The sequence below is a fragment of the Apteryx rowi genome, unplaced genomic scaffold (genome assembly GCF_003343035.1).
Source record: "Apteryx rowi isolate R43461 unplaced genomic scaffold, aptRow1 scaffold_710, whole genome shotgun sequence".
NCBI classification, from domain to species: Eukaryota; Metazoa; Chordata; class Aves; order Apterygiformes; family Apterygidae; genus Apteryx; species Apteryx rowi.
In genome coordinates, this window is record NW_020450995.1 from 328,398 (window position 1) to 352,365 (window position 23,968).

A 23,968-nucleotide genomic window follows, 5' to 3' on the forward strand; every position below is an offset into this window, starting at 1 on the left:
CCCCAGGAGAGCGGCTGAGGGCGTTCACCCCGGGAAGGTGGGCAAAGTCCCAAAGGAAGGTGCTGTCCCACATCTTGGGCGTTTCTGCAAACACCCAGCCTGCAGGGAGAGTCAGCGGTGGGGGAGCTTCGGCTGCAAAGACGCAGGGTGCACTGAAGCGGATGCAGGAGGAGAGAAATGCCGGACAGGAAAACAAGCCCCTGCCTTGCCACCCCCTGCGCGAGATGAGACTCACACCGCAGTAGTGACTGCAGTCAAAACGTACAGTAAGGGCGAAAGCACAGCAAAAGTGTAAGACCCTTCCTATATACACCCCTTTACACTGAGTGGCAGGAAAACAGCCCAACAGGCAACAAAACACAGTAGATCTAATAGAGTTGCCCTTTGCAAAGGAATCCAAAAAGTTTCCTCAAGAATAGCTTCCAAGTAACCTTAACAGGAGCAGTGCAAAGCTCCCAGAGAACAGGTACTGATGGCCAACGCTGCGGGCTGAGGGACATGGCCGGAGTCTGCACCTGCACCAGGCCCTGCGAGGGGACCAGAATCCCTTTGCACAGAGGCCAAAACCTTTTTTTTTTTTCTTCCAAATATGAAAAAGTTGCAATGTGATGACATGGAAATTGTCCTGGGAAGATTTTCACCCTTCCCTCCAGGGGTTTTTAACCCCCCTTCCTCTCCCTTGCCCCGCACTGTGTCTCTGCATGCTTTCAGCAGCACTAGATCAAAGATTTTTTCATCTTCTGAGCAACAAGTACCTGGAGATTTGGACTTCTGGGAGAAAAAGAAAAACATTGTGGAAAATATCAACACAAAGTTATGGCAAATACAGGGTGTTTTGAAACACCTCCAGGAGCTTTCCCCATCACAAAGAGGGGAGACTTTCTCTTGCTGTGTTTGCAGGGATGCGCAGACACAGCGGCGATTGCCAGGACTGTGACGCTAGGAGACACTGCCATGTGCAAGCTGGGATGCTCCCCAACTTCATACAACAGCAGGGGCAGGGGAGAGGGGCTGGAAAACTGCCCCACTTATCTTTCCCTGGGTGGGCAGCTCTGCCTGCTGGAACGGGCTTTCTTCCCCATCTTCACCGTCCCAGCGTGTGGTCGCCTCGCACAGCTCCCTATCTTCTGGAGGAGGAAACTTTCCCTGGATTTCCAAATACAAAAATAGCAGCCAATTCCTCTTTTAAATAGACCTAAGAAAGCAGTGGAAATATTTCTGAAACTTGCCCTCAGGCCTCAAGAGCCCATTTATTTTACGGATTTATCTTAGAGATCCATTTAGCTAGTCCTTGAGCCTCAGGTGCCTGCACGGATGGGTCTGGGAGGCCATATGAACCGTGTTTGTGGTTGCACAGAAAATCCTGATGACCTGCTCAACAGCAAGTGCTTTCAGCCAAAGCCACTCCTGATAAGGAAAACAGCTCTGTATGGGATGTGTCTGGTTTAATTTTTATCATTCAATAGACACAGCATTAAATATGAAGTATACAGCAATGTCCCCGAGTTCCCAGACTGCCTGGGAGTTACCAGTTTATAACAGCTGAAAATCAGACCTGCTAATGGTGATGACCCCTCCATTTCCAGCACACACATCCTCCTCAGCACTTCCCACTGTTTGCTGCAGCACTGTGAGGGGGCTAGTCCAGACTTGGCTAGAGCATCTTCTTGTCCATGGTCTCCTTGGCCCATCTGCTTTCCAAGAGGAGCTCCCCTTCCCACGGCCCTGCCTGGCACAGCAGATTATGAGGCTCTTTGCGCTTTTCCCCAAGAGACAGATGGAAAAGAGCAAACGGGGAAGCATCGCAGACACTTTGTCATGGTGTCAAAGGGGCTGCGTCTGAAGGCTGGTGGCTGTCTGACACCAGGGCGCAGTGAACTGGTGGGAAGACACCAACTGGGGACCCTGTGACTCCTCACTTCCTAAGCCAGGAGTGACAGGAGCACATTAAGGGATCTCTGGCTGATGCTCAGGAAAGAAGCAGGAGAAAAGATGAGCCTGATAAAGTAAAAGTCTCCAGCAGAAGCAAAACTGCAAGGTTGCTTGCAACTAGGACAAGCTCGGATGCTAGAGATGACCTGCAAACACCACGTCTCCTTGGAAATGGCCTGGAAACAAAACCAGGTATTAACTCCTACAGTAACAGAGCACAGTGCCAGGGTTTATTTTCCTACTAAAACATAAACAAAGAACATCCTGGCCTTAAGCCTAGCATTTAAAAGAGACGATGAACACTCTCCTGCAATGCACCCAGCTAATTTTACAGTTGGGAGAAATGTATTCCTGCTCCCAGCTGGTGATGAGCCGAGACAGAGCAGTCGATGGCCTTCAGATTTTATCCTGGTTAGTATAATCACTGTTTCATAACTAAGGGATATACAGGACAAAGTTCTCAATTTGCAGAACAGAGAAAGGTCAGCCCCAGCTAAATCTGCTGCTGCTACAGGTCAGGAGGCGGAGTGACTCAGAAACAGTGTGAAATTAAAAGTATTTAGCATACTGTGTATGCAGATTTCCATGCCTGCAAGCCAAAGAAAACACAAAAGGGGGACCAAAAGCATTCCAAGCAATTGCCAAATGTCTTCTTGGAGAAATCGAGAGAGGAATGTAGTAGGGAAAAGTCAACAGTGTGCTAAACATGAGGGTTCAGACCTACCCTTCCAAAGGATGGGCTGGGGACAGAGAAGGCTTTGGGGGTAAATCTGTGCAAAGCCCATCACCCCTGACCTCAAAAGACCACGGAGCTCTGCTGACTTACAGTGGCTGAGGGTCTGGGTTCCCCGCACTGCCTGTCACCCTCGGTACTTACAGCAAGGCACTGCACAGGCAGGGGCGGCAGAAATTTTATGAAGAGATTAATTTCTAGTTTTTTTCCTAAAAGAATTCCAGATGAGGTTTTTAAAGGAAAAAAACAGGAGATGCAGCCCTGTGCACAAAGAAGCTGTAAATATCTGTGGTAAATCTCTCCACTTTATTTAAAATTCTCTTCAAAAACATATTTGGGAGCTTCACAGTAGGCTTGATATTTTGCTCAGGATTCAAATATATGTTTTCTTCCATTCCGCCCAATAAAGAGCTCCCAGACTTTCTGCCATTAGAAAAAACCCTGCTTTGTGCAGATAAATGGCACAGCAGGTTATGTTTGTGTCAGACTATATTAGTTTACTTAGGAAATTAAGGCTCATGAGTACAACTCGACTTCTGGAAAACTGCATTCATGAATGAAATGTTATGAGGTCGCATATGTCTCAGCTTCTGTAAACCAACAGCAAAGCACATTAGGGGTTGCTGGTGTACCTTCCTCGCCTGTCCTATAAACCCCTGGTGTGCCACCATCTTGTCCCCCACTTGCTCTACAGCCTCGCCCTAGACCTTCATGCCAGGCTCTCCTGATGACTCTCCTCTTCATCATCAAACCTGGAGGCTCTGTGTCTCTCACCCCATATATCAGTGTGACACTATCTAGGAGGGACAGACAGATGGACGGATGGACGGCTCAGCCATAGCATGCTACCTGCTGGTGCCTAGTGTTGAACACCCCTGCATTTCAGTAACGTCTCTCTTTCCGTTTTCTCATTTCTCTTTGTATCTGGACATGCTGCTTATTCACCGCTCTACCTGCTGTCTCTCCACATCGCCTGCACCACGCGTATCCCCACTGCAGCATTTCTACTGGGGCCAGGCTCCCTGGGAATACCAACCCCACGTCACACGCTGTGCCTGCTCCTCATATGACGTTATTTGCCAGAGGGAGTTTATCCTGAGCTAGTCAAGGCTGGAGGACTGCAGAGTTGGTAGATCACAAGTCTGCATCACGCCATATCACACACGGCACCTTTGGGGTCCAGCATCCCTGCTCAGCTCCCTTCACGCAAGCAGCTGCTAACCCAGATAAATAAAGGTGCTATTATTTTTTGTTCCTGGCATGCTAAAATGTCAGAAGAATCCCATGCCACAGTGCACAGAAGAGAAGGTGAGGTGCACATTGCTTATAGACATTAAACTGAAAAATGAACCAACCTGCCCACAGCAGGAGAGACATGACAGCACTGAGGACTTGCTCTCCCTGCTTTCACCTCGGTGAAAACCAGCTGGTGTGAGTCCTGCCACTGTGCAACTGTAAAAACACTCAGAGAGGGCAGACATATGTGACCAAACACCTTTTCCTCCAGAGAAATCAGGGTTTCTCAGGTGTTAACTGAGTTTTCCATCTGAGAGCTGATGGCACAGCACGTGATAAAACATCAGTGCTCTTTTGTCACTACCTCTTGCTTTTTCCATTATCGCCACCTATCCTGCAAAATGTTGCTGGCAAAAGAGTGCCAGCCTCAAGAGGTGGCCACATTAGTCATCTTGGAGGATGGGGGAAGAGGGAGTGAGACAGGAAAAATCTTTATTTTAAAGACATGCAAATAGGTCCAGATTCTCCTAAATGTGTTGGCACTTGGGACAGTGGGCGGCTGTCCCCACTTCAGTCACCCAGTCAAATGTGCTCATACAAAACCTGGGGAAAACATCCCCTCACCGCCACACTGACACCTTTTTCCTTAGGTGCAACCCAGCTTTTCAGTCCTTTAAAGGACAAGAAAAAACTCTCCTTGTGCCAGCTTGCTCCTCCTTGAAACTTGCGTGAGCTTCAGCAGTGCAGACCTCTGCTGCGCCCCATTAACAGCTGGAACTTGTAGAAGCTACTGCAGAAGCTGGTCACCAGTGGCTACAACCAGGGCAAATCCCCGGTGCACAGCAAGGTTTTAGAGAGGCAACGGCAAAATCAAGCCCTTGCTGTCACATGTTCAGTGGGGCCAGACCAATGACACTTTGAGGGCTGTGGCCCCTCTCCATTTGGTGAGCAGCTTCCTGAGAGTCTGGAAACAGGGAGCACAGGGGGGAATATGGGGCCTCCCTGCTTCACTGCCAGAACTAGAGATGGGAGAAATTTGGGGGCTACATCGCTCATTTGTTGAAGAGCTCAGGCTTGATCGATCCAAATATTTGGAAGCTTCTGCCGTAGTTGGCAAATTATTTTAGCTAAGAGGAAAGGTTTTGTTGAAAAGGTCTGCCTTTGCTGTTCTGTGGTTGTGGCAAATGGCACAGTACTTTGTTTGTGTTCACACAGTGTTATTTGCCAAAACTGACTTCATTAAAACAGTAAAAGATTTCCAAACAGAAGTAAAAGGGAAATGGTGTGTTCAGCTGGGAGGGGGGATAATAAAACCCTGGGACTTACTCAAAACAACTTTTTTTCCTTTGTTTTCCTGAGAAAACTGAAAATGCTTTGTCTCAGGTCGACATTCAAAAATAGTATTTTCGTTATTTTCATTAATAATGAAATAACATAATAATATTTTCATTAATTCAGTTCGTGAACCAAAAGGAGACAAGGGATCTGCTCGGCAGAGCAACAAAACACTCAGCTTTGCTTGAGAAGCAACCCAAGTTCTTGGTTGGTGCAGAAACACCTGGAGGACCAGCAGCCAGCTTTTAAACTGGCACAATTACCTTTAGATTTATAACAGGAAAACAGGTAGAAGTGGTCCAGAAGAGTGGGTAGAAGCACAGCAGAGAAAAGACAGTATAGCAGAGTCTTAAAAGTCACAGAATAATTCAGGCTGGAGGGCATCTCTGGAGGTCTCCAGCTCTACTCCTGCTCAAAGCAGGTTACTTCAAAGTTAGTTTAGAGCCATGTCCAGGCGAGCTTTGAATATCCCTGAGGATGGCAATTCCCCAGCCTCCCTGGGTAGTGCTGGACCACCCTCTTGTGAGTATTTTTTTCTTCCTTCTATCTGCTCAGATAGATATAATCATTGCTGTTTGTGACTGCTGCCTCCTGTCCTCCAGCTGTGCCTATCCAAGGCGGCTAGCATCCCCTACTCCATCAGCATCCACCAGGCAGCAGCTGCCCCCTTGTCCTTCTCCTCTCCCGGCCAAAAAAGCCCGGTGCCCTCAGCAGCCCCTCGCACCTTGGGGCCCCTGCACCCCCCACTTTGGCTTATCCAGTTTGTCACCCTCTCTTACACCTCTTTGGGGCCCCACGCAGGACACAGCGCACCAGACACGTCTTGCTAAAACGAGGTCCAGTTGTGAGGAGGAGTATGGAGCGTCAGCTACATGGACCATGGAGCTGCATGGAGCGTGCGCATGAGCAGGAGCGTGAGCTGATTATGAGCTGGAGAGACGTGGGAGGCCACAGGTAGTAAATGGCAGAAGAACTTCTTCATACTCCTCAGAAATCATGTTTTTACCCCACGGGATAATGTTTTTGACTGCAAGTCCCACACATATCCAAGCATTTACATTTCAAATTGGATGGAAGTGCTCCTCAATCTTGCAGGCAATGAGATAAAAAATACCCCCTGCTCAACACAGATTCAATGACATGTCTTATAAGCATCATAAGAAGTCTAAAAGCATTGATTTGTGAAAGGAAATCCAAACATTAGGTAAAAAATACATTCATGGCTAATTGCTGCTTTTCAAGGTTTTACAAAATGGATATGTTCCCTTATGAATGTAGAAAGCAATGTTACCTCAAAGCCATGTAATAAAAATCTAGAGAGCTATTAAAAAAATGGATTTTCTCTTGGGCTTATCATAGTGGTTGATGGGGGAAAGTAAATGTTTGCAGTTGCAAACATTTAATAATAAAATATTCCATACAGGCCAGCTTTTATACCCTTTTTCTCTTCTTTTCCCCCTTATTTTCCTCTGAGCTTTTCCCTACTCTGCAATATCACACAGGAACCCAAAACTGAGTAGCAAAGCTCTCACTGCATCATCAGGAACAAGCAGAAACCGAGAAGGCTGATCACAGTCAATGTCACCCTGCTACCAAATCAGCCAGATTTTGCTGCAGTGGGAACATAAGGTAAAATTTTCTCTTCGTGGGTGCTTGGAGAGTTTGCCCCACTAAACAAAACCTTGTCTGTAAGAGATGTATAGCATTCTCAGCTTCCAGCAACTGAAAAAGGATTTAGGCGTTCCCAGCCCTTCAAAATATCAGGCCACTTTGGTTGAGTCAGCAAAGCACAGAAAATCGAGCTTATTTTAAGCATGCACAGAGTGCTATTTGAGACCTTATTTTCCTACTTGCATACAGACTGAGATCCGTAAATATTGACAAACATGGAAATCGGGTCTTCATATTTTATGAAAAAAATACTAGTCTTACCAAATGGAAATAACCATCTGGCACAGCTTCTTCCAGCTGTTTTCCTAAACATTCTCCATTATTTATTCCCAAATGTATCTTATCTGCATGCTCAAAGGACTGACATGATACCATCCCGTGTATCAATGCCCAGCTTCAGATTTCCAAGCCTTTATTTCTTTCCCTTTCTTCTTCCTTGATCTATAATTCCTTTGGTCAGTAAGTGGAATCCATTCAACAAAAAGGATTGTGTTTTTGCAAAGAATTTGCCTTTTATTGTGTTTGCAGTTTGAGGAGTTGTGGCTGGCTTGGCAGCTTAGTTTGAAAGGACAGCTTGTTAATAATTTAAGCCAGCCAGTGAAAGGCAGAGATAAAGGACTTCTGGAAATACCCACATCACCAAGATGAATTTGCAACAATTCACTTGAGTTGGAAGACAATCACCAATGTTGGGTGGAATATCTGCTGGGATAGAAAATGAGCATGCTTACCTAGGGTTTTGTTATCCAAACAGATGAAGGAGATAAACCCTAGCCTTTGTACCAGATGGAAAAATATCTGTAACCTCGGGGATCAAGTAGATCAGATAACCTGGACTGTTGAGGCTGTACTAACCTTTATGATGTGAAAAGTGTCGCTCATTCTTCAATCCCAGCAGCTCACTCTGTACTATCTTACATCAGCAAAAGCCTGGGCTGCCAAGCAAAAGGAAGATCACACATGTCTTGCTTTATATTCATAAAACAGAGTTTTAAATTCAATTACAATGTGCTTCAGAGAAGCCTCTTCTGAACTCTGCCGTAGCTGAATACTTTAATGAAATCTTGAGAACAGACAGAGTCTTTCTTTCTCAAACTTCATAAATAAACTTCTGTTGAAAAATTGTTGCAACATGTAGTGTACCACGAATGCTAAAACTACCAGTATCCCCATGCTCTAATCTTTTGTGGATCTTGTTATTCCCCATCACTGCAGTACTAAAGAAGAGATCCAGAAAACAGCAAAAGACGTGGCATTGGACCAGCTGTATCAGAACCGCAACACCCGCTCTTGCTTGGCGGTGACAATTACAGCACCCCAATGCCCAGGAGGAAGCTAAATGTGCAAGAATCACACAAATAAAACCAAACCTGAGACTTATAACGGACATAAGAAAGCAATCAACCTTTCCTGAAGCTGATTCTGACTTCAGCTAATAAAACTTTCATAGATGGACACATACAATGCTGCCACCCAAATGTATCTTAGAGGTGAATCTTAGTATTATTTTCTAAAATTTGGTACAGAGAGGATGATAGGAACGTTTTTCAGTGGATATTACACATCTTTAAATGATTTTCTATCAGCCAAATCCATACCTCATTTTTCATCAGTGCTTGAGAAATGGTTTTCCTGGAAGATATGTTTGTCAATGACAAACTTGCATGCATCAGTATCAAGAGAAAATAAGCACCAAAACTGGTACAAACAAGCATTTATAAAAGATGTGTTTGCTCATTCATCCAATGAAAGATCCTCGTTAAATAATCATGTGACTCTCATAAGAGGCTACAATTAGAGCAGTACAACTCGCATTTCAAATATTCATGATCATTTCACCGAGCCCAAATATAAAGAGAATCATTTCCAAATTTGGTTAACAAGCTGATCTGAGGAAATGCTATTTTATTAACACCATATTTCTCAAAACTACTTTCATTGGTTATTTCCTTATCCTCAGAAGGGGTTGGAAAATTTTCATTGAAAGAGTTGGCTGGAAAAGGTCATTTCAGTAAAACTGGACTTTTTTTGGGGGGGGGCAAATTAGAGCTATTGCAAAGCAAATGTACTTCTGTTTTGGAAAATGTTGAAACTGAATGTCAAATATTCAGTATTTCATTTCAGGGTTTTTTGTGGGGGGAGCTTATTTTGCTTGGGGGGGGGGGTTATGTTGTTCCTGTTGCTTTCCCCATTTCATCTGAGGTCCGTAGTGTCTTCAGAGCGTAGCAGGATGGGACTGACCCCAGCGCTGAATGGCACTGGTGGTCCTGAGGCCAAAGCCTGGCTTTTGGTGCCAAACATTCAACAGAGACGTTTAAGAAGACAGGCCCCAGGACTGAGTGAGGAACCCTGCCAGCAGCGCCCGCGCTACCTGCTCATTTTCCTTTCAGCCTGAGCTGCCTGTCTGCTCTTTCGGCAACACCCAGCGCGCCGCAGCTATATCACCCTCCATCGTCTCCAGCCCAGCCAGCAATTTTCCATGTAGTACTGTATTTTTTACACTTGACTGAAGGCCAGACAGAAAAAAATCAGGATCTTACTGAAGTAAACCATCACGTTTGTCTGTCACAGCCCACATTTACAAATCAATGAGGAATTTTCTCCCATTTTCCATTTACCTTAATGTTTTTAACAATACCAATGGGATCAAATTAATAAGCTTGTATTAGCCTGTATCATTTTCCCATTCCTGCTTCCTTGGATGTAGGCACTATGCTGTTAATCTCCAAGTATCCCTGCACACTTAGTTTTCTGTCATTTCTTCCTGCCAGGTCTGCATTTATTAAAAATCCTTGTTATTACTGTTTCAAGCTGAAGATATTGCTTTGTTCATTTCTCTTAAATCCATTGAATGCTATGTTTAGTTTTGTCTGCAGCAGTCAATTCACCCGCCCCCCGCCCCCCCAGGAAAACAGGGGTTTTCCTGCCAAACAAGCAAAAAGCCACTAAAAAAAATATTATCAAGAAAAGCCACAACACAAACACACAATGAAACACAAAAATATCAGCCATTCCCACTTTTCTGAGCCCCTTGGCTGGTGCACATTTTCAGAGCAAAAGTTGCTAGCTTGAACAATATGGGGACCAAACGAAAATGGGAAAAGGAGAAATTATTTCCTGCTGCCGTGACTCACCTCAGCTCATAGACTCCTGGAAAAATAGGGTTGGAAGTGCCTGAAGGGCATCAGCTAGCTCCATCACTGGCCCTGCACCACAGCAGTACTTGCGATGGCATCGGGGCAGGTGTCCCCTGCACCGCCCGTAAAGATCTCCAGCGATGGAGACTCAGCCATCTCCCCGGCAAGCCTTTTCAGGGCTTCTCTATCCTTTATCTTTTACGGTCTCCTATTTTTTTTTTTTTCCTAAATGACTGATCTGAACCTTTCTTGCTGCAACTGAAGCCACATCCATTCCTGCTCACCATGGGCCTGGAGATCAGACTAACTCAGGCTCTTTGCAGTAGGCTTTCATGTAATTTAAGACTGTTCTTGTTCTGTCCCCTGGTGAATCTCTTCTTTAGCTTAAACTGTTCTTTCAGTCTTTCCTCCTACATTATATTTCCCAGGCATCTGATCATCCTGGCTGCTCTCTTCTGGACTTCCTTCACCTATGTGCATTGCCCCTGAAGCACTGTACTCTGGACCGGACACCACACTGCTCCTGAGCCCATTTGCCGTTATCTTGCATGCAAAACCCACATTGCCATATCTCTGTGCGGTATCTGCTGTTTAGCAGCAGGAAAACAACACAAACTTTGCAGCATACGCTGGCTCACGTTCAGCTTGTGACCATCACCACCCCCAGTCCTTCCCTGATGGACCTTGTCTGCGGTTTCCCATCCTGTACTTGTGCAGTTGGCTGTTTCCACTGAGATGCCTTGACCCTGCTGCGTGACTTAACTATTCATTCAGACCATTTCTCCAGTTGGCCAAGATCTTTCTGAGTTTTCACGGTCTCCATTGTACTTCCCTTGGGCAAGCTGTAGGAGCTTGGAGAGGTTGGCCAGCCTCAAGGGCTCTGGAGAGCAAGGTTGGCCCACAAGGTCCTGCTGCCGCATGGCACTCCTCTTCACAGTACTTGCACTGCCAAAGGTTTGTACAAACTCCTCTCTGCCTTGGAGAATGGAGATTTTATGACCTTCCAGTTAAGTAAAAGAAATAAATGAAAAAGTATAAAACATTCAAAAGCTTTTTTAAAAGTAATTATGTTAATGGCTTCAATTAAACAACGGGTATAAGGGGGATGGTTTTGCTAGGAAAGAATGTTTCTGAAGCTCGTGAACACAGGAGAAGCAGACCAGAAGGCACCTGCTGAGTTTTCCAAACCTAACCCCCTACCACTGCAGGCATCACATTACCTAATTCCCTCCATAAACTGATTGGGCACTTCTTGAAAGCAGTTTGGATTTTTCCGTCTTGCTACTCTGTTTTCTCTCTACCCTCACCTCTTCCCTTCCCCAGCCTCAAATCCAAGGACTCTGGGCAGCTGCTAGACCCAGGAACACCAAGGACTTCATACCATCTGCACCACTTCAGTGGCAAAGTCATTTGCAATAAAGAAGAAAGAACCTGCTTGGTATTAAAGCTCAGCAGCCATTAGATGGTCTGGACCAGGGGCGACTTCATTTCCTCTAGCGCACCGAGAACCAAGGTCACATTCATGTTGAGTGTGCTAAATAGGTGCTAACAAATCATACTTGTTAGTGCACTAGCTCTCAGATTTAATGGACATTTTCAAGCCGAGAGTAAAGTGTGTTGGTGTCTTTGCTCTTCAGACAGCATTGACAAAGAATAAGTCTTAAATGCAGGGTTGAAATTAAGCATCCTGACTGCGGTTGTTTGTGGTTTTTTCCTGACATTTGCTGGAAACTGGAGCTATTGCAAAAGAAATGCCATCCTGTGGGAAAATTTCATCTTATTTTCAATTTTATTTTCATCTCAAAACAAACAGCAAACCTTTCTGCAGAATAGAAAGCTCCACAGGAAAAATGTTTGGAAAGGTTGAAACATGTTGCTTCAGCAAATTGAGCTATGACAGTACAAGTGGCAAACAATGCATGGTACTTACAGGATTCCCTCTATGTTGTTCAGCTAGAAGGGTGAATGCATTTGCAAAACATAACTAAGGAGCCTTAATATGAGTTAAAAAAAAAAAACAGGTGGAAAAATTATCTTCATGCATCTAAGTAAAAATAGCTGACCTACATTTTTCAGGAGAGAGAAATGACTTTTTGGAGTCTCAGTCTGTGAGGCTTGCCAATCTGAGATGCTGGTGAAGAAGCTGAGACCCCTCTGGAGCAGCCTGGCCCTGCCTGGGACTTGGCGGACCTGGTTCAAGTTCAGCTTCAGCTGCTGGGGACCCTCTGTAAAATCTCACTGTGCCCCGGACGTCCCATTGGCAAAATAGCAGTAAAGATATTTACCTCCTTTTCAAAGTAATTTTAGATTTACAAAAAATCATGCACTGGTAAAGAAGCTTGATCTTAAAACATCTCAAAGAGCCCTGACATTTAAACCAAACACAAAAGAGAGTCTTTTTTGGAAGCGTAAGCCTTGATTTCCAAAGTGCCCAGGCAGCTCCTGCAGCTGATGGATGCTCAGACTTTGCTTTCATGGGCTTTGGGGGCACACTTGGATGGTTTAATAAAGCAAACCCCCATTCGTGAAGGCCCTAACTTTATTCTAGGGAACCATGATGTGACCTGCCTAGAGAATGACCCCTAGCCCAGGCGCTGCCGTCTTTGGGAAGGCGGCTGGGAATGCCCAAAGAGCAGCCCTCGGCCAGAGCCGACTCAGGGAGATCTCTCCCGGACACCCACATTTATGCTCCCCAAGAAAGCAATCCAAAAAATACTTGCTTCATCTTGCATTCTGCGTTTTTCACCCTAACTTGGAAAGCAAGGGATGATGTTGGCAGAAAGCTGGCTGAGAAAGCAAATGGAAACACGGAGACATTATAAAAGCTCCAAAACATTGCAGTCTTGCTAAACTCCTGGTTTCAGTAAATACCAAAGAATTCAGTGGGTTTTGGAGCTGGGGAAGGGGAAAACTGACTCCTAAGGAAAGTGCTGAAGGACATGACATTGCTATTTTTATCCCCAAGATGATGTTGATAAGCAGAAACCCCCTTTTCTGCACATTTGGAACAGCTGGACCTTTGCTAGAAGCAAACCCTCCCTGTCAAATATTTCTGTACAAATCAGCACATTTTGCAGCGCATTTTTCTCCCCTTGGCAGGGAGGGAGGCATCAGAAGTTACCACCCCTTTGTAATAACACCTAGCGGGAACAGCCAGAAGGAATTCCTGAAATCCTTATTCCTGTAGCCCAGGCTTTTCCTGACCTAGCAGAGGGACCATGCCCACTAGCAGCTAGCAGCTGTAGGCAATTAGCTGCAGACTGAGGAAAGAAAACATAACATATTTTATATGACGGTTAGAATAAGAGACAAGTAGTACAAAAGGGAGCAACCAAAGCTGTACTTTTGGGACCAGGAGGAAATCACAGAACTGTCTAGAAACAGATCCGGGCTCCTTCTGTGCAGATAGCATTAGAAATTATTGTGATGACAAAGGCAAAAGGAAATAGGATATTCTGTAAAAGAAAAGTAGCTGTTCTGCTATTCTGCATCTTCCTACTCTTGAGGGTGTAATCAGAACACATCTTCAGCATCGCTGTTAGCTTTCTTCCAGACCAAAGAAATCTCAGTGTAGCATTGAGCTCAAATTCTTAAAGATGATTCTGGAAAGCTTCCCAGATTATATATTTTCTGCTTTAATTTATACCTCTGAGGATAACGCTAATCAAGAAGGTAGTGAAAGCAGTGAAATACTCTTGGACCAGGGTTGATTTATTAGCGGCGGTTGCATTATTCTCACATTGAGAATGACGCTAGCATCCCCGCCTTGCAGAAAAAATCGTGTGTGCTGGTAGGTTATCAAATACAAGCTGACAATGTACTTGCACAGCAGATATGCCTAAGTGCATTGCACAGTATGTTTCATCTGCAAAACATCTAGCATGCTAGATGCTCAATTTAAAGTAGGTTAGAAGAACAATTCATTAAAAAGCAACAGCGGGGGGGGGGGGGGGGGCAAGGAAGCCCAAACTCCAAAATCTCCTGCTGTGAAATGATAAATTTCCTTCTCACTCTTTGTTCAGCCTTCCCTCCTCAGGTTGCTTTTGAATAGAGTTTGGATGTCATAGGGATGGACAACCATGGAAAAATATATGTAGATAGACAAAAATTACAAATGCCATCTTTATGGCCTGGCAAATCTACTAAATATTCCAGGGATTATACATGGTCTGTTTATCATGTTCAAAGTGAAAGCACATTGCATATATTTTACAGAGCATAAATCCCCAAGCCTCTCTCCTTAGCTCTGGCCTGTATTTCTACTGTACAGCAACTGAATTATAAAGGCTAATGTCAGAACAACTTTGAAGAAAAAAAAAGTCCGCCAAATGGCGACTGGCTTTTACAGTGACGGCTGCTCAGAAGATCCTCTGTGATCTCCAATGTTCAATGTTATTTTTTAAAGGAAAAAAAAATGGAAAAAAAAATGCATGATATGGCAGTTGAAAGCAGAGAGTTTTACAGGCCATAATTAAAATTAATGCTCTTGAAGTATAATTAAGGTGTATTTGGAATAAACATCTTCCTATAAAACCAAAAGTAGATAAGGTACATTTCTAAACACTGCTGGCAGCCAAATCAGGTAAAACATGCTAATTAATTTGAGGAAAATTTGAAAAATATATACCCCGATTTCTATAATAATAACCCTAATCTTTTTTTTTTTTTAATCCCTTTATCTCTTGTTGAAAGATTTTTTGTAGAATGACGAGATGCTCCTGGCATCAGCAGAGACAGGCATACATTTTCAAAGTCAGACTTCCTATTTCACACGAGTAAAAATAACCCAGTTTTTACTCAGTGACTCCGCATTTGTGCACGCAAACGATTATTCACTTGCTTAGCTTCTCAGTCCTGCACACAATGCACCCAAAGAAACCCACAGGAAACTTTTTGAGTAGAGAATTAGATACCACCTATTAAAGATCGACTCCACATTGTCCAGCGATGTAAAAATCCCTATTTTGCCTGTAATGAAGACGCCACTTACCAGCCATTTTGATTCAAGGATTTCGGACTAGTGAAAGCGCTGAACAGAGCTGCTGCCTGGAACCTCCAGATCCCTATTTTCTTTCATGCACAAAGCTTTTGGAGGAGGTTGACTCCCCTGGGACCTCTCCTTCCTCCAGCACATCTTGGAGCTTCTCCTTCCATCCCAGAACCTTTCCTACAAATTAAGTACAGCCTGCAAATCCCAAATTATATGCACAGACATTCAGGATTACCAGGAAGTCATGAGAAATCAGTTCTACCTTCAACTGAAGTAGTGCTTTTGCTAGAGCAGTGGGGAAAAACAACAACAGCATGAAGGCTCCATCATGATATCTTAAAAGAACTGCAAAAGTTGCAAAAGAGAGGAACCGTGCTCAGCTTTCAGGCAGTCCCACATCACAGGCAATTATGTCAACTAAAGTATAGTGCTTAGCAATGTTCTAGTTTAGAGCTATTTGGTCAATGAAGTTTACTGAAGATACAAACTTTGTGATACCGGGGGGGAAAAAAAATGGTGAGCTTATGAACGTGGCAAATTCTAAGACAGAGCTGAGCGCTAGCCAGAAGATGAATAAAATGACGAACTAAATCAGGATGTACACTGTTATGGCTATTCAGGGGGGCTGGGATGGAAGATATTTCAGACCTCTCCCTTTTTACTACAGTTAGTTGCAAATGTCCATGGGTGCAGGGTATACCGTATAGCTACGCCTCCGTAGAGGGCAGTGAAGCCACCAGGGCAGCTGATGCACATCTTTAATTTCCAGCATGTTGCATCGCATGCCGTTGCTGAAGTCTATAGCAATGAAAATACCCTGAAATGCAAATCCTTCCTTATGCACACGATCAGCCAGTGCGTCTCTTTCGGCTCTAAATTAAGGACATCAGGGGAACAACCTAATTAAGGCTTAAGGAAATTCAGACGCCCAGCGCATCAATATTCACTGGAGAGACACTCTCCTGCAAAACCTCCTTACAGCCGCACAGGGAGTGCGTGGGGACGTCGCGGGGTGGACCAGCGCTGGGCTCCGGGGTCTCAGTTGGGATCCGGCCCTTCAGCTGGGACCTGTGTGGGGGCCGTGAAGTCAGTGGCAAAACCCCCATCCCGGCTGCAAGCCCCCAGTGCGACCGCTCGCTCCACTGCTTCCTTTCGAAGCACCTCCAAGAGCTTTCAAAGCCCAGCTCAGAGCAGCGTGCCAGGGGCCGGGCTCAGCAGAGGAAAACCAGAACAAACTCGGATGCCTCCGGCTGCCTGCAGACCCTTCCCTGCATTGGCACTGCCAGAAATCAAGGATGTAACTCACGCCTTGGAAGACACGACGGAGCCCGGAGCTGAGATAACACCGCGGGCTGTGGAGCTACCCCGGTGCAGAGAGCCCCTTTCCCCGAACCTCCGGAGCTCGTTCCACACCCAGCGTCCAGCAAACGCACCGGGCTGTGGCACAGTCCTCAGGCTGGGAGTCCCTGTGCACGGAGGCAAGGGGGAGAAACCGATAACAGCAACTGTGTCAAGCTAATCCCAGAACGAACGGCTCCCTTTTATTATAGAACATCTCCTGATAATTGAAAGCTCTATCAAGGGCAGGTGTCTCATTACAGCAATGAAAGAAATACTCAGGGAGCTCTTTTAGCAGCTGTTATTTAAGTAAAGGTGCAAAAGCCTCAGTTTTGAGAGATATTAAGGGATAAAGCCCATATTCACTAGATAGCACCTGAATATTTGAAAGGGACAGGCTTATGAAGGCTGTAGTCACTTCCAACTGTTTTTAATCTCACCTGGGTTCATATGGTAGATTAAATTAAACAACAACATTATAATGATTTTCATCCAATGTCTTCTGCGAATGATAATTTTCACAATGTTGTATTGAGGTGGGTAAGTGCTGGTACCTCCATTTTACACAAAAGTGGCCTGCAGCACTCTGGTCTAATGGGGAATAATGCCACATTATCCACGATACATCTCGTACATCATTTAGCCCTAAATTCATCACAGCACATGCTTACCTTTAGGTATATGCTTAAGACCATCCTTATTTTTCAAAGCAGATAAGAATATGCTTATGTCCCATAAAATTAGCCAGGCTCTTATATACTTTAGTGAAACAAGGTGGACTGAAATCTGTGATCAAGGTCAGTCCCACACTATTTAGAGCCTTGTTTTGCAGGTAAGTGCCAAGAATTTGGCACTTGTCTCACTGTCAAATGCACCAGGTGAGAGAATTAGGCTGACCATGAATTAGAAAAGTCTCTAGAAACAAGAATCCTGTATGTTGGGCATGTTCCTGGGTGCTGAATCATGCCAAGTATACAGCAGCACGTATATTTACTTCCCCTAAATCAAAAAACTCATTGCAAATGGTGCTTCGTTACATGAAATGTTTGCTATGTCATGGCCTTCTTTTCTTTTGGAAACAACAACAGAAAAAAAAACCAAGAAACCCCAAACATTTGTAAGCAGCTCTGATGTGGTAGTAAGAGGATGCAACAGGAAAAACAGACACGAGGGTGTAAATGCCATATTAAAAATGAAAAGGCTCAGTGCGTTCTTAGCCTGTTTTGGAAATGCAAACTATTCAATAGGGAGAGCAAAGCAGGTTCCTGGGTCACCCATGTGAAAACATCCAGTCTCCTCTAGCAGTCCCACCATACCCTGTCGATGATGCTAGACACCGGATCTTGGGCGTTTTGCAAGTCAGGACGGTTAATGCCCGCTGTTGGTCCCATTTGTCCCCATTTAGGTGCAGGGTGGTGGTTCTCGCAGGGCTGGCGCCTGGGCTCGTTCCCACAGGTCCGTCCCAGTGCGACTGCGCACCACCACGATGTCCCATGCAGGGCATGCATGGTCACGTCACAACCCACCCCTGAGTGGCTGCAGCATGGCCCTCGAGCGTTTCATGGACTTTGTGTGAAAAGAAAGAAAAAAAAACAGAGGCAGATGTGCCATCCTGGTCCTTACGCCAGTGAGGCCTCCTGAGCTGCGCAGGAAGGCGGCCAAGGAGGTGGGAACCACAGCCAGGGCAAGGCTGCAACCTGCAAACCCCAGCGGTGACTGCTGCTGGGACATCCACCGCCGCTCCCCTCCATGCTGTTCCTTTCCTCCCCGGCCCCTTGCCTATATATAAAACATTTAATTCCTGAGTGATTAAGATTAAAATAAAGCAGGTGAGTCACCCTCCCTGGTGCCGCTTGCCTCTTTCATCTGCCTCATCATCTTCCTCAACCCATCTGCAGCCCCACAGGAACGAAATCCGCCAGGGCAGAAATCAAAGCGGGGATGGAGCCACTTTTGTCACTGCAGGGAAGAGGGCAAAGGCAGTGGCGTTTTGATCGGCGTGGATCTGAGAAACTATGTTGCTGTGCAGATTTTATGCCGGGAGAGTTTATGCTCCTCCAATAGCACTTTTCACCCCCAGATCGCAGAGCACCGGCTGGAGGAGCCCAACAGGAGTCGTTGCTCCCACTTTACAGAGGGGGGGGTGAAGGATGGCATTTCAGTTGGGAATTCTTTTTTTAGATGACCGATTGTGGGCTCTAATGAAAGGGCCACTCTGTCAAGCTTCGTGAGGATTATAGGAACAGAAGGATCCAAAAGGAAATCTGCTGTATTTCTCACCCTTTCTGCAAAATCTATTTCCAGGCACAGAGCGCCAGGGGTTAGAGGGAACTTCCACCAAATGATCTTGATCACCCTCACTCCAGCAGTACTTCAGAGGTTTTGAGGGACCAGTCCAGGAAATAGAGTAAAAAATAACAAATTCAGTTCCCTAAATCAGGAAGGAGTGAAATGTCAATTATAGAATTGGCATAAATATACATGAGTCCTTTGAAAGCATTCTTCCAAAGTGAGATTAAATTTGGCCTTAGTCGGCTAAATTTGAGCAAGATTGTCTGGCAATTGCGGACATATTTCTGAGCGGCTGCTTAGGCTCCCCAGTGAGTACGCTTAGCTCAGTGAATCCTGCCTAGCAAGGCTCTTTCTACTGTAACTTAAAAAATCAGGCTTTGGATCTCAGCCTTTACAGTACAGACGGCCTCGAACATCCTTGAATATGTCTCCCCACCCTGATGCCAAGTGTCATCTAGACAACTCAGGGGATGCCCACCCGGCTGCCATTCCAGAAGTGTTCCCATAGGCCCCATGCCGTATTTGCCAACCCCACAGAGATGTTCAAGATATCTAATGGTTTGTCATGTGGCACCAGACACCTCTCCTTTGGGCAACTGGATCCCACCTGCGACCTTTCTGAGGAGGCAGCTACGAGATGGGGAAGGATTGCTAGGGATGCCTGGACCAGCCTGAAGATCAAGAGCATCCTGGAGTGAGCAACAGCAGGCAGGACTCGCTGCCAGCCCTCGTAACCTCACCTATGGGGACGTAGGGACATGCCACCGCTGCATTTAAATCACTCTGCAGATATCCACCGGCGCACAAGACTGTGTCCAACTCTCTTGCCAGATCCTGCCACAGGAATCAGCATGTGAACGAGCTCCTGCTCTTTTTCTCACCAAACACACCTGCACCAAGGAGGTAAAGTCCACTCTAATCATTTGCCATTTCTCTGAAGGAAAGCATATGTATTTATCCTGGGAAATGCCTGATAGCCTGTGTCATATTTTTGGAAATAATTCTTTTCAAGGAATTTTAATCACTGTTGGTGTATAAAAATAAATAACAGAATCTGTGACCAGATGGTGTGTTGGGTGACATGGGGCTCTCCTCACAAACATGCAACTGCTCACCAGCCTTTCAGGACTGCCTATGTCTCCTGTCTTTGCAAGAGCTGCCTGCAAGCTCCTCTCATCCTGAACCAAATTCATCTTTGAGAAGGAGTAATTGGAGAGAGAGGAACATTTTCAGCAAAACCCAAGGGCCAAGTATAAATACAAGAGGAATCCTGCTTTCTCATCTTGCCCCTGTGCAGAAGCTGCTGGAGTCAATCTTCATCCAACAGGGCAGCTGCATAGGAGACAGAGAAGGTGTGGGATCTGTAGCTCCTTATCCCCTGTCTGATATGTCTGATATCTGAGCTTTCCTCAGCTTGGTGGGGATTTTTTTTCTTCAGTTCCAGTCATTACTGATTTTGGTTGACCTGAAGAAGAGGGATTGAAGTCCATTGCTTTTCATCGTTCAAAAACCACTCACAAGGTTTTGACACAAAGCCAGTTTGGTTCAAAGCTGGGCCTAAGGCCAGCTTGAAAATATCCCTGAACCTTTCAACAATCACTGGCTGTTTTTCACATTTAAAACAAAAAGCCAGATCAGGCAAAGTCTGAAGATTTTTAGGTTGCATGAAAAAACTTCTGTACAACTTGCAATGAATTCTCACTATTTGTTTTTAGTTATTTTCATGCTGGGACTTTCAGTATTCAAGTCCTGGTCTTGCACCAAAGAGTATAACAATATTTCTCACAGAAAGAAATGGTCCAAAAAGTGTGGAGGAAGATATGGGATGTGTCAGGAAGCTAGCTGGAAAACATACCAACTAGTCCACTCTTGTCTGGATGCCTCGTTCCTTGTCTAAAGCATCCCCAGCTGTCTCCCTGTATAGGGAGTATTGTAAGTCTATGATACTTGCTGGGGCCATGGATCTCTCACTTGGTCCATTCCTACAGCTTGGGAACATGCAGGAGTCACCCTCTGAGACGCAGAATTAAATAGTTTTCTGAAATACATGACAGTTTTAGGTATTCAGCAATATGTCACAGCTTCTTATTCAGCAATTCAGGAATAGTTAATTGCACAGAAAGGACAGAAAAGTGATTGCTTTGCCCAGTGAAGGGAGAGGGCAGCTGTACCAATTTAGGTAATCTAGAACAGAATCTACAGGTACTGCAGGCATGGATGGAAACGGAGACTGTGGGCATGGGGGCTTCTCTGGCTGCGAAACTGCTCTGCCTGGCATCGTCAGTAGACACGCATGCAAAAACACAGCATTTACTTTGTTAAACAGTGAAAACGTAACGTAAAATGTTTAAAACGTTGCTACTCTCATGATGTTGCTAATCAGACATCCTGTCAACCTGCAGCTAGTAAACACCAGAAAAGGTCTGTATTGCTCAGCTTATCTCCACCTCACCACAGTTTGACATGGGCAAACATGTCCAAAGCCCCTTTGCGGAGGATTCCAAAAGCAGAAAACTGTTTTCTGTCCTTCTCTTTCCCTTTTCCTTTTTTTTCTTTCTCTATTTTTCTTTTTCCTTTCTTTTTCTTTCCTTCTTTCTTTCCTTCTTTCTATCTTTCTTTCTTTCTCTCCTTCTCTCACTCCCCCATTCTGTTCTTCATTCTGGAAGTCTGAATCTCAGATGAGTTCAAGCCTGAAGACACTTTCATTAAATGTAAGCAATATCACAGTCATTCAACCTACCGGGCATTTATGCTGTTTCAGAGACCACCCCTCTTTGTTCTATACACTAAGATTCAGCATGGCCATATTTTTATCCACCAGCAAACAACAAAAGCTCTCAAGATCTTTCCTCCCTTCCTGATGCCATCACAGCAATGAGGCAACCCTACCTAGGGAGCCCGTCCCTGCCCTTCTTTACGCAAACAGCCTGCACAGAGAATGGTCTCGCAACACGAGCCATCTGCCTCCCGCTCCCGCAGAAAGCCACGTTTCACAACCTGCCACTCAGATCAGTGAGCGAGCAGCACAGCAGCAGATTTGCTGCCTGCCCAGAGCTACATGGCAGCAAAACGTTTCCCCCAGCAGCCGATGGGCGTTAGATCCCATTTTACTACCGAGCTCGGCGGCATCAAGCAGCCAGAGAGGCACCGGCGAAACATCCATGTTGAGAGCGCCCGCCCGCCCAGATGCACACTCATACCCTGAAAAAGCCACACAGCTGCGTGTCAGCAGAATAATACGCATAGTCATGCAGACGGGGCTGTTACTGGCCAGCTACTCTTTGTGCTGATTGACTGTAGGGGATTAGGGAGGACTCAGCCCAAAAACGCAGCTCCTAACGCTCCTGCAGCTATTGCATAACCGAGACTGAATCCCGTCCCAAGCCCTGACCCTCAACTTAGTCAACACAAGTTTAACGCTGTCAGGTTGCATAAGGGGAACATCTACTTCCCAGTGAAGAGCAGTCGAGATGGGATCACCGGCTTCCCAAAGGCATGGTTATTTGGATTCACTGATGGACAGGAAGCAGAAGAGGAAATGGGGAGATGTCATTAAGAAGGAAATAGAGCCACTTCCCCCCAAATATTTCTACCAGAAGCTGAAGCCTTCTGGGGCTCATTAATAGATGCGCACCTGGCATTAATACATGCACTACAGAAATGAATCCTAAACCAAGGGAAAACAAATACATCCCAAAAGTAAACTGAAAATCACTGAACCTGAAAGCCTAGTTAAACTACATGCACCTTGAGTTGAATACACTTAAAAAGCAGAGGAAAACACTGCAACCAAAAAAACTATCATTCTTAAATGATGTGTCTCAAAACCATGCAGAAAACACACAAACACTTCAAAATAGTCCCTCCATTAAACTCCGTATGTTGAAATAAAACAGGGGGCCATGCAGGAATTTCAGGCAAACAGGGAATAACCAGGCTAACTCCTTTGAATTCGGTCACTCCAGATGTGTGCAGGTGTAAGGCAAATGAGGACAGAGCCCCACCAGATCAGGCAGAAATCAAATGCCCTCCAGCATTTAACAGCAATCTGGATGTCCTGTGCCTGTCAAACTGCAAAGAGCTTCAGGGAACTTGGCTGGGTCCTGCACTCGCCCTCCCCCACCCCAGCAAATGCGATTATTTGCAAAGGCCGAAATGCTGGTTATTTTCTGTTTTCCTCCACGCGCTCGCTAACTCCTTAGCAATGTTTCCGAGGAGCCCAGCTGGGCGAGGAGCCGGGGCAGGGCCGCGGCCGAGCCAAGCGAGGGCTGCTGCCGCCGCGGCCCCTTTGTTGAGCATCCCCGGGTACCGCTGGCCTCTTACCTGGGGATGCAGTCGCCATGGCAACGGGCGGGTGTTCCCTGGCGGAGCCGAAAACCAGCTGCTCCCGCTGCTGAGCCCCAGCGCCATCCCCATCCCGCGGCGGAGCCCCAGCCGCGAACTGGTCCGCCCCGGGCGCAGCCCAGTGCCCGCCGGCGCCCGCCAGCAGCAGGTCCTGGGGGTCCGGCGGGGCTGACATGCTGCCTGCGAGGCGCCCGCGGGGCTCCGGCTCTCGGCTGCAGCGGGAGCCGCAGGAAGCTGCGGTGGCCACCGAGGGCTGGGTGCTGCCGCCGCCGCCGCGCTGGAGCCTGGCCGGCTGCGGGGGACTCGGAGCCGCCGCCGCCGCTGCCGCTGTATCTCCGCTAGCGCTTGTTACGCAGGTGAAAATGGCTTGTTTAGTTGGAGCCTTGCAGCCCTTGCGTCACCCTGTGGCTGGCATATCACAGGGCAGGAATCTGCCCGCCCGGCTGCAACTCTCCCCCACTCAACTGCGCCGGCAGGGCAGGCAGCGGCTTGTGGGCGCAGGGGAGCCCCGCGCGCGCTTCCCTCCCCTCCTGCGCTCCCTCGCGGCCTCGCATCCCATCCTCCGCATCCCCCTCGCTAAAGCATCCCACGGAGCGCCGGGGCGCAGCGCGGCAACGCGCCTGCTGCGGGAGCGCCGCTGAGTCCCCCGGCACCTCCAGGCTTCAGCGGAGAGGGGGAAGAGAGCCCCTGGCAAAGCGCTTCCGAAAAGCTTTCCGAGCCCCCTGCTCTCTCCAGCAGCCCCGCGGCCGGCAGGAGAAGCCGCGCTCTGCTCCCAAGCACTTGGGTTTGTTTACAATGTTGCCTCCTGTCTGTTTGCAGCCACGCAGGGGAGAGATGATCACAGCTCATTACAGCTAAATGACACTTGTCAAAATAAACTCACAGCAGGTGTCTGTGTGCTTTTCTCCCCCCCCCCTTTTCTTTTTATTTTTTGCACCATTGTATTTGCTTGCTTCCTGA

At 46.4% G+C, this 23,968-nt stretch overlaps 1 protein-coding gene across 1 annotated transcript in view; it reads right to left on the reverse strand.

The window, feature by feature from the left end:
- The window catches only part of RTN1 (reticulon 1), a 123,867-nt gene extending 100,546 nt beyond the window's left edge, over positions 1-23,321 (reverse strand). Inside the window, exon 1 of the mRNA XM_026087287.1 lies at positions 22,988-23,321. Within this exon, the coding sequence (XP_025943072.1) occupies positions 22,988-23,183 (196 nt within the window). The 5' untranslated portion in view covers positions 23,184-23,321. The remainder of the gene's footprint in view (positions 1-22,987) is intronic.
- Positions 23,322-23,968: the final 647 nt, after the last annotated feature.